This window comes from Phragmites australis, chromosome 16 (assembly GCF_958298935.1).
Source record: "Phragmites australis chromosome 16, lpPhrAust1.1, whole genome shotgun sequence".
Taxonomy (NCBI): Eukaryota; Viridiplantae; Streptophyta; class Magnoliopsida; order Poales; family Poaceae; genus Phragmites; species Phragmites australis.
Window position 1 is genome coordinate 1,895,809 of NC_084936.1, and position 14,334 is coordinate 1,910,142.

General features: G+C 46.0%; 2 protein-coding genes across 3 annotated transcripts; both read right to left on the minus strand.

Annotated features, from left to right (window-relative positions):
• Positions 1 to 322: 322 nt before the first annotated feature.
• On the minus strand, positions 323 to 3,244 carry LOC133894926 (uncharacterized). The gene is made up of 4 exons (XM_062335121.1): positions 2,399 to 3,244; positions 1,457 to 1,536; positions 891 to 1,155; positions 323 to 783 (listed from the first exon to the last, which is right to left on the minus strand). The coding sequence occupies exons 1-4, from the start codon at positions 3,234 to 3,236 to the stop codon at positions 533 to 535; spliced, it is 1,434 nt and encodes a 477-aa protein (XP_062191105.1). The 5' UTR covers positions 3,237 to 3,244; the 3' UTR covers positions 323 to 532.
• A 5,247-nt stretch (positions 3,245 to 8,491) lies between these two features.
• Positions 8,492 to 11,022, minus strand: LOC133894912 (protein LOL4-like). 2 transcript variants are annotated; one of them, XM_062335109.1, is made up of 7 exons: positions 10,613 to 11,022; positions 10,060 to 10,173; positions 9,804 to 9,917; positions 9,596 to 9,714; positions 9,452 to 9,487; positions 9,010 to 9,072; positions 8,492 to 8,903 (listed from the first exon to the last, which is right to left on the minus strand). In XM_062335109.1, the coding sequence occupies exons 2-7, from the start codon at positions 10,169 to 10,171 to the stop codon at positions 8,862 to 8,864; spliced, it is 486 nt and encodes a 161-aa protein (XP_062191093.1). In that variant the 5' UTR covers positions 10,172 to 10,173; positions 10,613 to 11,022; the 3' UTR covers positions 8,492 to 8,861. The 2 variants fall into 2 exon arrangements, with proteins under 2 accessions (XP_062191093.1, XP_062191094.1); XM_062335110.1 differs by having other exon boundaries at positions 8,503 to 8,903; positions 9,596 to 9,708; positions 10,613 to 11,019.
• Between the last annotated feature and the right edge of the window lie 3,312 nt (positions 11,023 to 14,334).

Genomic DNA, 14,334 nt, shown 5'->3' on the forward strand with positions numbered 1-14,334 from the left:
CAGGCCTATCTCCAAATTCCAAATCAAATGTCAACATTCAAATGCAGCTATTTGTTTACTCGATGGAGCCAATCAGCACACTTGCATCTTCTGGTCGGCAATTCTGGAAGTAGACAACTTGCAACTTTCGTTGCTCCCATAATTAATCAACTGGAGAGAAAAATAAGCGAGACATTCTGCCCGCAATGTCAATCTCCAGGTATATGCAATCATGCAAATATGCAGGAAAGCAATGTTGTAATGCGTTTGTTCATCATATTACGGTTTCAACATGTTGTAAACAGGCAGGAAAACGCGGTGTACAACTACAGAAACAACAACCTGGAAAACAATGGTCAAGTGTTATGGCTAGTTTTTCAATGAATAATTTCACAGTTTTCAGGAACAATAATGTTACATTGACAGCCATGAACTTTACGTGCTTCAGAGCTGTATATGTGTCGACTATCTAGGACCGGCTAATATTACAACATCACAGCCAATATTTCTTGCCGCTGAGAGGAACACCACATATTGCAATGGCATAACATTCTCACAGGCGCATGTAACCCTCTTTGTGACCTCTGAAGAGTTTCAGGTGTCTTTTGTTCTGAGAATTGCTCCTGCTCAGTTCACGGCGGGTTCTATACGCCGTCACATGTGAATACAGTGAAGGAAATAAGAAACAAAGCAACAGAAGCAACAAAATTGCAACACAAATTAGCATAACATTCATGAAGCCGTCTATGTTTTCAGGGTTATTCTGCCCGGTCCACGGCACGCCCCCAACATTCATCCCGAAAACTGGAAAAATTGCGCAAGAGAGTCAGGTCAGGTAAATGAGAGCCCTTAAGCAAGAAAAAGAACTGAATCAAGGAAAATACAAATGGGTGAGCAACAGTAGAACTTACCTCCAGTGACAATGGATAGAGGAAGAAATACTATGGAGAGGAATGAAAGATAGTACAAGCTTTTGTTTATCTGCTCCGATTGCCAACTGTCAAGGCTAGCCTGAAGTGTGGTCACTCTATTTGTTATGAATCCTAGGTTTTCTTTGAGCCTCCTAAGGCGACCTATCTGATCTTCAAGGGCAGCAATGTCTCCGCTTGCGAACCAGCTCTTGCTCGCACATTTTTCCTTCACACGGGGGAATACTTGTTCGCCGTGAGAAACAACCTACACAAACGACATAGTAGCGTTAAGTCTGTCACCTATGTTTCATATGGTAGCTCAAACCAAGTGTTTTTTTTACATGAGAAGGAAGATCTTATCTAAGTCATAGCATGAGGTGGCATTGGAGAATAGCTTCCAACGTTCAGATAGACACCAAATCATAAACAATAGAACATATGAACCTTCACTCCAGATGGATACACATTTTCATGCAGAATTGTAATTTTAAGTAAACTCGAGCACAGTAAAGAGACAATAGCACTCAAGTTCCCAACATATTTCTTCCATAAATTTGAGAAAATACCTGAAGCAGGCGCTGTAAATCAAGGTGCATTTTTGGGAACCTCCTACCATCCAGCAAAAGTTTCCTCATAAAGTGACCACCTGCAAACAATATCAACATAAGTACAGACAAAGACCCTAAAGAGACAAGGTGAGAATGTGAAATGACATTTGTTGAGTACTAGAGTGCCAGGCGAATACATTTGCCATTTGATACCCCTAGTCTAGATGTGCACAACGTGAATCCATTGCTGAAAAAATCAAATTATTACTAGGCACAAGTCACAGAGAACTGTAGATGATTATTACTACCTTATGAATACATTTCAGCACAAGTTTGCCATCTAATCAACATAGACTCAAATATGGGTACTTCCATTGTAATTAACCATGGAGAACCTCAAATAACCAAACGAACGAACCACCCAATTTTTTTCCCTGAAATGCTGTCAGAAAAAATCCTTTTGAACAACTTAATAATCTGGAAGCACTGCTACCGTTAGGATCATGACATTACACATTGCAGAGTTATCGTCAACATTACATTCAGAATTTGCATGCCACCAATCATAAGCAAATACTTTTATCCAGAATTTGTCGTTCCAATGCAAATCAACAATCACATCATATTTGACAAACACCTTCATCCCACAAGGGCACAAGGCATACCAACCTCCAAAAGCTCCTTGAAAAATCATGATTTTTTTTTTGAGAAATCCAAATTTTGGCCTCTCAATAATTGAATCCTAGGTTTCCTCGAAAAATAATTGAATCCTAATTAGCATCCCACCAATCTAATCCAACACATAGGGTGATAGAGATGGAGTTCATCCAGCAAGAGGCCAACATTTTCGTCATCACCAACCACAAAGGCGTAGACAGCAAGCGAATACTTTTATCCAGATGAGGAAGGAATGGAAGCTTACGCGATTACCAACCAAGAAAGCAACCTCCGACCGCCTACCTTTGTCGAGCTGCAGCTCGATGCTGTCGAGGTCCATCTCGAGGCGCGTGACAATGTCGTGGGCGTGGTCTACGTGCGTGCCGAGGACGTGCACGAGGAGGTTGGACACCGTCCGCGGCACCGGGTTGTCGGTGTGCGCGCCGTCGGCGTGGTTCATCGCGAGCAGCGACTCCAGCAGCCGCTCCTCGATCACGACGCCGCCGTCGACGGCGCGCCCCCCGCCGTGGCCCTCGTCGGAGAGCGACGCGGTGACGCCGAGCGGAACCTCGGAGAGGAGCGACGCCTGCGTGGTCCCAAACGCCAACCGCGGAACGCCGCCGACGGACACGGTGACGACGGAGCTCTCGGTGACCCGCGCGGCGAGGCGGAGCGCGTAGGCGCTCCCGACCGGCCCGGGAGAGCTGACGCGGAGCAGAAGCGCGCCGCCGCTGTCGCCGTCCGCCGCGACGGACGCGCAGTGCGGACCCGTGGCGACGAACGCGAGGATCTCCTGCAGCGTGAGCGGCGGGCACAGGAGCTCGATCAGCGCCTGCGCGTGGTGGAGCGGCTTGGCCGCCGCTCCGGCCCCCGGCAGCGCGTGCGGGAGCTCAACGTGGTGCCACGTGAACTCCCCGGGCCGTGCCTGCGCCGACGACGCCGCGAGCCCCCACGGCGCCTCCGAGAACCCGCCCTCGCCGTCGAACGCGTACGAGTGCCGCGGCACCGCGCCCGAGGGTAGCGGCTTGCCGACCGCGGGCGAAGGCGCAGGGATCGGCGGGCCGCGCCGCGGTCGCAGGTGGTTGGAGCCGACCACCTCCACGCGCGTGGAGAGGTCGCCGGCGCCCATTGGCATTGGCATTAGCGCGCGCCCGTGGAAGTAGCGCGTAGGATTATATCAGAATTCGCAGAAGACGCAGGGATCTGGCAGTAAAATCGCGACAAATAACTGGGCCTTTCTGCAAAGAATCTGGGCCGTTCGTTTGGCGGGGGTTGTTAAGGTTGTGGGATTAAGCATAACCCGGGGAGGTTAGTTGCAAATGTAACATGATTTTTTATAGGATTATTGGGCTATTTAAATGTGTTTAATTAGGGTGGGTGTGTCAGGTGATTAATCTTGGCAGGGGTTTGACTAATTTTGTTCTGCCTGGAGATGCATCACGATGTGCAGGTGTTCTTATTAGTTTATTAATTATTATTATTAGCCGGTGTGTGTTTTTTCTCCTGAGATGATTATTACTCCAGGTTGGTTTCAAATTTTCTTTGTTTAAATGAATGTGAGTCTAGCCAGCCTTGCTTGCTTGAGAGAAAAAATAGAAAAAATGGAGCCATTGGATCTCCTTGAAATGCGGCAAAATTAAACCACACGAGTAAATTAGATTTCACGAAAGTGTCTTTGAGGTACTCCCTCTATTTTATTTTATAGGGTATATTAGGATTTGAAAATATCTTTGAAAGTATATTTTGATTATTAATTTTTTTATAATATATTATCAAACACTATAAAAATCAATATCATATTCAAAGATCTATAAAATATAGACTTATTGATACAACTTGTGTACACCAAACATGTATATAATTTAACTAATAGTTAGTTAAAACTTATAAAGTTTGACCTTTTCAATTTATAATACCCCTATAAAAAATGGAGAGAGTCCTCGCACTCTCATATGTTATTAGTCTGTAAATGAGTGAATGAAAATATGATTAGTTGACGCTGAGCAACTCGGTGGTTAATAAGTTAACTTTACACCGTATGAGCAAAGCACATATGCACGGTGTGAGTGGCCTTACAACAAATAAGCACAATAGCTTGGGAAGGCCGAGCATACTTTTTTATAGGGTAATATGTCGCTCTTCTAATAGATCACAGATATGTGACATCCAATATAAATGTCATCGTGGTCTTATCGATCGTTGGAAAACTGTTGACACCACCCGACAACCATGGTAGATTTATAATTTTTATATATTTGCAATTTTTTATTTAAAAATATAAAAATAAAAAACTCCGCATGCACGTTGGTTAATCTTACACCGCAGATCCTATTCTGGTGCGTGGGCGAAAAATAATCTCGATGACGGCCCAGACCATTTCCGAAAACGGATCGCGCGTCACAGCCCAGCCAATTTTGGGCACGGGGCACGGAGGAGGACGAGGAGGAGGAGCTCCTCACCGACGGCCGACGACGTTGGCAATGGCAAGCGTGAGCTCCACGACTGACACGTCCAAGTTGACCCCCGCACGCGCTTGCAGATGTCCTCTGCCCCGGCCCCAGAAGACCTGCAGTGCCTCCCACGCAGCAGCCATGGCTCAGCTCTGCTGTCGGTCCCCTGGTGGGTGGGGTGCTCAGCGAACCAAATGCCAACCGCACGGCAGATCTCCATTTCCCCGGCGGCACCGGCTCTCAAAACTCCGTTCCCACAGATGTCCAGGGACCGCGCGCCTGGGGACGCCGGCGATGATAGGAAGTCGACCGCTTCTCCACGAGCAGAGCAGGTTCGGCAGCGAGCCGGTGCCCGTCGCCGTCGTCGTGTCTTTCACCGCGCCGCCGTGGCCGCCAATGCGGGTCTGCTCGGTCGATCGGTCTCCATGTTACTACTACAACAAGTTGTTCTCCGACGCAAAAGTACGCGGTTGGACGGAGTAGGAGGCGAGGGAGTTGCAACAACGACTTGTACTGCAGCACGATCTGCGCCCCCGGCACGTCCTCGATCAGGTGCGCGCCGCCGTCCTCGCACCTTGTACGTACCCAGCAGCGCCTGCATCTTCCTCCTTCCTCACCCACGGCATAGGTCAGTAGGCCTGCACCAGTACTGCACCCTCGCCGGCCGGGCTAGCTCACGAGGTGTGGTTGACGTCGTACCATCAATGGAGTACGACATGTTCTTCCTTGTGGGGAAGAGAAGCGCGTCGGATGAGGCCGGTCGAGGTGGCGTGGTTCCTGAGCTCCATGGCGAGGCTGAGGCCGTGCGCGCCCGTCGGAGAGAGCGCCGCGCGATGCAACAGCCGGCCGGGCCCAGGCCAAGCTCGCGGTCTGGATAGCTCGTCAGTGAGGAGCACGAAGAGCTATGCGCAGCTACGTACGTACCTCCACACACGGCCTCTACAAACACATGACATCACACCGCGGTTATCAAAGGAGTCGAAAGTGCACCGTGTTCTGAAACAAGTCGAATTGCAAGGAAGAGAGGAGAAACTGCCGGAAATGGAAACAAGGCCATCTGCTAGACCATCACTCGGTTCTAACTGAATAATTTCAGAAATGTACAACAGATTAATCAATCCATTATGAGCATGAACAAGTATCTATATCATAGTATAGTGTCGTGGCTCCAAGCAGAGCACTGAATTCGGTGACTGATCAGTGGCCACCCAAAACTGCTATCAATAGCACTCAACTCTGGAAGCCATCACCGTCTCCATCTCCATCTCCATCTCCTTCTCCTTGCATGCTAAACGCCGGGCCCGCCCATTCCAATCAACATGCCCTCACGCCTCTTGCTCCCTACATGGTCTCAGAACCTTTGCTGCTTGTAGCTTCTGAAGGCGCTGCATGCTGCGGCCTAGATCGATGTTACCTTTTGTCTTGCTAAGTTTCGGCCCTCTTGATACGAATTTGTATGTCTATTTTTTTTAAAATGGATATCTACATCCTAAACATTTTGTTGGTGCATAGGCTGAAAATTGTACTTCCAGAAAGAAGTATGACGTGATAGGAATAGTTGTGCTTTCAATCAGCAAAGCATCAATTCTAGGGATAGCAATCACTACTGCATAAACCTCCTTCACTGCCGGTTTCAAAACCACATTCACTGTCGGTTTTGGAGCTGACAGTGGACAACGGTCAGGTCACAAGTCACGCGATTTTTCGCGCGAAATATACGCGCATTCGGTTTGTGGCACTTGAACCCGAAACCTCTCAGCTCGCGCGATATGTCCTTACCTTCCCACCATAAAAGTATTAGTGATACCATTAGCACATGCAATCCTTTTGACATCTTCTGTCTGAAACTTCAAATGATTATTTGGATATCTAAATGACATCAAATGAAAAAGTTTTTAACTACAAAGTTGTAGATGTCGTCGAAAGCTACAATTTTGATATAAAGTTTGTTCCCATCTGATTTTATATGAAAAAGTTATGAATTTTTTTAAAAATAAACTATCATCCAGTATTACTGCCGGTTGGTGGCTAGAGCCGACAGTGATAGTCGTCAAGCATCACTGTCGGTTGGTGACTAGAGCCGACAGTGATAGTCAAGGTTTCACTACCGGCTCTAGCCACGAGCCATCAGTGATAATCAAGTTTCATTATCGATTCTTTTCGAATGGCTTTTTAGTGTCGGTCTTTAATACAAACCGGCAGTGATACTCCATCACTGCCAGCTCGTAAGTAACCAGCAGTGATAGATCGGTATATAAGTCTAGTTCTGTAGTAGTGAATGAGTTGAGTCAGGTACGAGCGAAGCATATCCATACTAGACCCGAGACCTAAATTGGCTCACCCAACCTGTGCCTGCAAAAGGTGACGGACAAAATTTTGTACATGTGCCCGCCGGTACCCAAAACATATAGGTCACCCACGGTTATATGACATACAATCTACACTGAATAAGACAAGCGACTTCCTATGCAACACTTGAAGGATTTATTCTACAAGCTCGAATTCAGAATATAACAACCGTATTACATTGGGTAAAATAAATAGTTGGTGCAAATTTACTGCATGAATAGATTTAACATGTAATAACACATTTCAGAAAATAAGATCAGCAAAGCACTGGCCAATGAATGAATTTACACAAGATGGCAGACTCACTTAGCTGTGTGGTAGCAATCCGCGAATATGAAGCGTCAAATGCGGTGAGGGGATATTGGGCATAGAGCTCGCCCGAGACGAGGCAGGTGGAGGAGGAGGAAGGGGACCGAGAAGGAAACTGGCTAACGGGGATGCAGAGGCGGTGAGGGTGGGATGATTGGGGAACTCAAGCTTTACCACCGTCGGCGTCACCACCATCTCCCCTGAGGTTGGGCGGGCTCAACACGAGGAAGACGAACAAAGGCGGCATTTAGGGGTTTTCTCAAAACATGCCCATTTTAGAGGGTTTTATAAAAATAATTGGATTTGATTATTAATCGTGATGGGGGTTATCTGAAAAATATCGGATCACCATCCATTTTAGGATTGTTTCTGCAAATATTTAGATCGCGATCATGGAAAACCTATTGACCACAGTCAACCCTTAGGCGGGTAACTTGCTGCCGTTGGATCAAAAGTGTGCGGTCGGATCGAGGTACGGGTCAGACCGGTCATCCAAGGAACAGAACCCGCCGTGCGCGGCCACGAGCCCACGACCTCGCCATGGCGGCTCCGGCCACCCACACCCAAGGAGCCCGACTCGGTGCTCAAACCGCCTGATGACGCCATGGTCGAGGCCCTCCAGTGCCTCCCCTCGGTGGTGATTTTGGCCGATGTTTTGCCGGTTTCCGCGCCGCGCGCGTGGTTAATTGTCCGAGGGAGGTGTGTGGTGTACATGTCAGTCAGGGGCGGCGCGACAGCGAGATGCTCCAGGCCGAGCGCCTCGCCGGCCCAGCTGTTCGAGCTGGGCGGCGTCATCGAGGCCGCGGAGGTGAGGTGATCTTGCCTGCTCCCTTGTCCACTGTCATGTCGATCATCTATATGCCAAAAGGGGGCAAATGGTTTCGCCTCAACTGTAGTGTCATGGCCTCATTCACATCATGCCTGCTTCAGTTTTTATCCTGTTTGTCCCTTGATTGTTTGGTTTTGCTTGTAAATCACAACCCAACTAGCGCCCCTTCTATAAAAAGTTGCAAAAGCTTCTTCTATAAAATTCACACGCAAAACTTCTTCTATAAAAGGCATGTTTGATTGCCCGAATCTCCTCTAACCTGGCCCGATGGATATGTATAATCTCATAGAGAAACGTGTTTGGTTGACTGCAGCTACTGTTCCAGACTGGTCTGATAGATACAAATATACGGCATCATCCTGACCTGACGTAGCCTAGCCCAACAAATGCAGATTCTGCATCTGCTTATGCAGACAGTACCACTTGTCAGTATCACAAAATTATCTTCTTACGAGTAACTAATCACAATCTTAGCTCTTGTATCCACTTATGTAACCTCAGATTCAGTCAACTAAACAGAAATTCAGCCCAGCTTGTCCAGACAGATTCAACCAACCAAACCCTCTTCTTTTTAACAAATATGACTCTGTTCAGCCTGCTCCTCTCAACCTGCTTATACGATATAACTCTACAAAAACTCCTCCAGATAATCAAACACACCCAAAATCGACACGCAAAGCCTTTGCATTTTGGGGGAAAAAGTTACACAAGGTTAGACCCTTGTTTATATCAAGCTTCAAAACACACTTGATTTTGACGATAAAGATACATATTCACCAAGGACGTAATCATTAGACCCCTGGGGATGATGCCGCGAAGAGGTTCTTGGTCATCTTTTCCATGAGGTGATACCAACCACGACATTGCTCACCTGGACCATAACAAACAAATACAATGAGATCAGATTGATATTTCATGTTTCACTTGGACTTGACAAAGAGAAGGAATTCTGGTTAGAGTGTTGGAGATAAGCTTACCAGTCTGCCCTTTTCATCCAGTGTCTTAGGATTCTCCACCAGAACTGTCTGGGGCCGAGCATCCTGCAAGTAGGAACAAGAAAGTTCAGCGAATAAAGCCGCTGTCATCATCGTCGAACATTTGACATCAAAGCTAGATTCAGATTGTTTGGTTGAACCCGGTGGTCCATCAATTTTCATCCCGACAATAGACATGGTCTAGGGGATTTCAAGCGAAAAATCTGGGCGGGAAGCATCGAGTGCTATCATTGGTACTTGCCTACTGGGGAACTGATTCCATGAAGCCATGGAGCGACCTAAACCTACCAAAGTTGATAACAAAAGAGTGGCTGCGTTGCGATCATCGAATTGCTCAATGGCCCCATGAATTTCTGGACAAATTAAAAACACCGCCTTCTAAATTTTTGTCTACTGAGACTTGGCAAAAGCAAGCAGCACGTACCGATGGTGCAGGCCGTGCAGAGCCACCGGTGTTGTTCTGCAGAAAGGTTGTAAATGAAACATGAGTTATCGCTGACGGCATGCGACGACGAAGAGATAGCAGATTCAGTTCAGCAATGAGCAAGGTTATTAGGTTTGCGCATACCCTGACAGGATTAACATAGCGGCATGTTGGGCATCCGACGGTTGAGGCTCCCAGTTGGTACGCCAGAGTCGTCCGGCAATGCCCACATGACAGGTGACAAATCTGGTTTGCTCCTGTATCTCCAGGACAAATTAATGTTCTGTCAGTTTGATGGAATTTGCATGCAAATGCAGCTGCAATTTGCAGGTGCAATTTGCAGAGCTTTTACCTGATCTTGTTGAGTTCACCATGCTACAGTTCGGGCAGCGAATGTTCGCGGCACCTCGGTTGTAGATGAGCAGGGTATAGCAGCGGCTGCAGACGATCTCAGACATCTCCGCCCCTGCAAGAAAGCATGGCTTTTGCTGTAAAAACTGAACCGAATTGAAGTAGCAACTGTATCTCTTGTATAGCATGTTGCCAATAATTCAAGTTTTTTTTTTTTTTTGCAGGTGTAAGAAAAAAAAGGATTTGTTGCGTTGTACCTGATGGGTTGACCGAGGTGAAAGTGTTGCAGCCTGGGCAGCAGACGCCGGCGGTTCCCCTGCGGTATTGAAGAACACGCTTGCAACCGCTGCAGATCAACTGGTTCTGCATGCCTGCAATTGGAACTTGCTGCGGTCAAAATCATATCATTTCCAAATTCCAATTCAGCTGTAAAAGGACGCGATTCTTTCTTCTGGTAGACTAGGCAACCACACATACACAAGAGATACACAAGTAAACTTTTTGGAAAGGGAAAAAAAGAAAAATTTAATTGCATTTTTAAGATTTGACATCCCGACCCACATGTCATTTACACAGTTGGCCTCATGTGTAAGTGAGACAGCAGCGATATTTTGTCGAAACGTCGCTAAATTAGTGGCAACTGGGTAAATCCCCAGTCGTAACTATGCATCAAACTTTGCCCTGCTGCGCATCAAGAAACCCGCGGAAAAGAGAAAGAGACACCTATCTGAAGAGCAATTCCTAATCCCTAGAACAGAGACAGTGAATGAAGGCTGAGGGTAACACAAGAACCCAAGGAAAGAACATTACCAAGACGAGAACTGCTAGTGGTAGCCCCTGAACCAAACGGACACTGAGGTCACTGCTTGTTGAGAAGGATCGGCGTCTCTAACGAGAGAAAACCGAAGGAGATGAGAAGAGAGACAGAGAGAGGTGTTGCTCCACATTGGCAGCAGACCCCGGTCGCGGTCTGGGATTTATGGGCGCCGGGGAGGGAGGCGGAGGAGGGATTCTTTCGGGATAGATTCGCGGGAGGAAACGACGTCGGCGGGGGAGGGGGGCGATGATGATGAGTGGATGCGTGGATGGATGGATGGATGATGCGTGGACGGATGCCTTTCGGATATGGCCGAATTCCCGCGCTCTCTTCGCCTAGCTCTCCTCCCTCCTCGAATCTTTTCTTTCTTTCTTTCTCTCTCCCTCCCTCCCTCATACGCGCCAATAATTCTGCTTCTCCGAGTTTCCTTTTCTCTTAAAAAAAATTCTTTTGTTTTTCTGTTAATTCGGAGCTCGATTCGATTCGATTCTCTTAAAAAAACGTCGCCTGTAACTGTAAGAGTAGCTTAGCTCCAAACTATTCTCCAGTTTGAGTTCCGCCTGGGCGCACGTCCCAACTACCAACGGGTTTCGCTTGGAAGCCGTACGCACCCATAACGGTCAGGCTGTTCTTAGGGTCTCTTCTCGATTCTCCTATAAATATTTTAGTTTAAGTTTTTTTCTAAAAGTTTCTGTTCAATTTCTTATTGCAAATTTTTACGGTGAATCGTTTAGCTAGTTGGATAAATTCTGCTCTCTGAGAAGTGAGAAGAGAATGACAGTTATAAATGAGAAGAAACTGATTCAGAAATACGAGAAACCATCTTTTATCTGTTTCTCCCTCGCAGTGTAAAAAAAATGTTACTTTCCGTCTCGGATTCAAATCACTTACCAAAAATACCGTTTGGCAAGAATTACACTGATTACGACCAGAATCCAAACAACCCCTTACACTTGGCACTAGAATGCAAGAATCTTGCACTAAACATTATAATTCCCACGTTCCAAACTGGGTCTTAGCCCCAGGATCATTTTAGCATGCTAGCAAATTTGACTCTACAACAAAATTCCAGTATTTAGGCGATTAACTTGATAAATTAAACCATGTCAGAACTAACTGGTGTCATCTGCCAGGAGAAGGAATGTTATGACGCCTACTACTCTGCCGGCTGGAGGAAAGCAGACGGTCTCTGAAGCTGTTGATGTCCGACACGGGAGCGAGAAGGTGAGAAGAGGAGATGGGATCCAAATCCTTTGACTTCATCCCGGTGAAGTCAGAGGTGAACAATAAATCATAGGATGATGAACAATATATTGATATCAAACACTATAGCAGGGTTACTGTAAAGTCAAATACTGTATCTTGGCTTCAAAGACTATTGTAGCACAAATCCTACCCGTTCATCTATGATCTAACACCTCAAGTCAGGTGATCCCGTTCTAGAGGAGATAACACCATTGTCGTGCGTGCTGGGTCTAGGATGCAAAGGCCCACTACTTTATACCCATCGTCAACTTGAGCCCGGTGAGCAGAAGCCCAGTGATGAACCTATGTAACAGAGAGAGAGGGCAGAGTGAGAGGCATGATTGATCAGATGTCTTAGAACTTCCCCAACACTATCTTCTTCTACTTTCCTCCTTCCCTCCAAACCTTCTAACTCTCCTAACTATCGAATCCTTGGTGATTATATGGTCGTGAATTGATCTTCGTCAAGGCAAGTCCTAACACCTTGATCATACCGATCCCATATTTACAATATGATAAAATAATGAACTAAAACCCGGTAGTTATGCATGCATGCTATATAATAATTCTCCTTAAATGCTGGTATTAGTTATAACCCATTTACTAAGCCATAACACAATCGCTACTCGTAATATTCAAATGATATTCCTAGAACACTTTCAATATCTAATATAATAATATTGGATGAAACCTTGTCAACTAGTATGTTTATGATTGGTTACTTTGCTCTCTTCGGAGACACTTGATCTCTCCTCATAGAGTACTTAATCATTTTTTACTATGATCACTTGCTTTGCAAATGAGTAAAATGTGTTGAGGTGGTTGATGATGTAAGTGGTGGAAAATGGTATGGTGTCAAGAAAACTCTGAAAAATGTTTTGGCGAGGGCAAGTGGAATAGTTCTATGAGATTGGAGGCTATCTCTTACGGATATTCCTTGGGGAATGATGCCTCCTGGTAAGCAAGTCCTTAGGGGAGGATTGGTGATATGAAGATGCTTGCCCCGACCATGTAAGGACCAAATTGTTGAGCTATTGTGCTAAGCCATCCCATGCAACTATGCGTCTAGTTATGGGCAGGACTTGATCTCACACCCCATTAACTGAGCTCGGTACCCATCCTGGAGGCAAGGGTGCAACGGAAACTCAGAAAAAGACTCATTACTATGTACATTATGAGAACTGGCTGGTGACAATGTAATGGCTAGACTCGAGCCGCGATTAATCCAATGCGCCAAACCCCTGTTTATCTCGTGGGTGGATCGTGTAGCAACATGCAGATGTGTGCAGTATATCATGTGAGTACAATATGATTCACTCCTCCGCTTGCAACGGTTGAAGGCTGAGCATATCGTGTGGGTACAGTATACAACATTTGTAGAGTGTAAACCTATTTGAATAGCCACGTCTGTGGTCATAGACATGCAAAGTTGTAGATTTATAATGGTTAGTTTTGTGGTGTGTGTACCCCTTGATGTCTGAGTAGGCAGTGTGCTCGTATTTTGGAGAAAGTCGGCTATATGCTGTTGAAACTAGTTGGACTAGGCGTCAACCAGGTAAAAGATAGGAACTTCAAGGGACCGGATAGCTTTCTCCTAAGGTCAACAACTCTTATCAATCAAACATGTATTTTGTTTAAACTGGTTTAAACCAAGTGTTACACCTGAGTTCACATTGCATGTGAAACTGGTCTTGCACCCAAATTATAGCCCTACTACTTTATCCTTAGTTACCTACCTTATGCATCTACTCAACTTCTTGAAGTAGTGTTAGAACTTGTTGAGTACATTTCATATTCGGTCTTGCTATTTTCAGATTGTTGAAATGGAGATCAATCTCGACCCAGATGAAGTTAAAGATAAGAAGTCTAAGGTCTCATTTTCACCTAAGTTGCCTGTGGCATTGGGTTGTTCTGTTTTGTGCCACTTCGTTCCGCTATAGGCTCTTCTGCCTAGCTGGTCTGTCATGGACCCTAGTCTACGAGATCATCGTTCGCTCTTTTCAAATAATTATTTTATTCAAAGTATGTATTTGGTACCATTATGTTGAATTCTGTGTGTATGAGCTACTTGATCCAGTAACTGATACAGGAGGCACAGGGAAACCCAGATCAGAGTATTACATGATCAATGCTGCTGGGGTTGGAATTGAAAAACAAGAACATAGAGGTGGTTCGGCAATGGCCCAGACCAACTACAATGTGGGAAGTGAGAGGATTCCTGGGACTGGCTAGCTATTACAGGAAGTTTTTTCACCACTTTGGTGTGATTAGCTGATCACTCACCGATTTGCTGAAGAAGAACATGGCCATTGTTTGGACAACACTAGAAGAGGAAACCTTCAATGCATTTAAGCAAGCACTCATATCAGCGCCAATACTGACGCTACCTGATTTCTCCAATCCTTTCATGGTGGAAATGGATGCAACAGACAAAGGAATCGTGGCGGTTCTTATGCAAGACAACCATCCC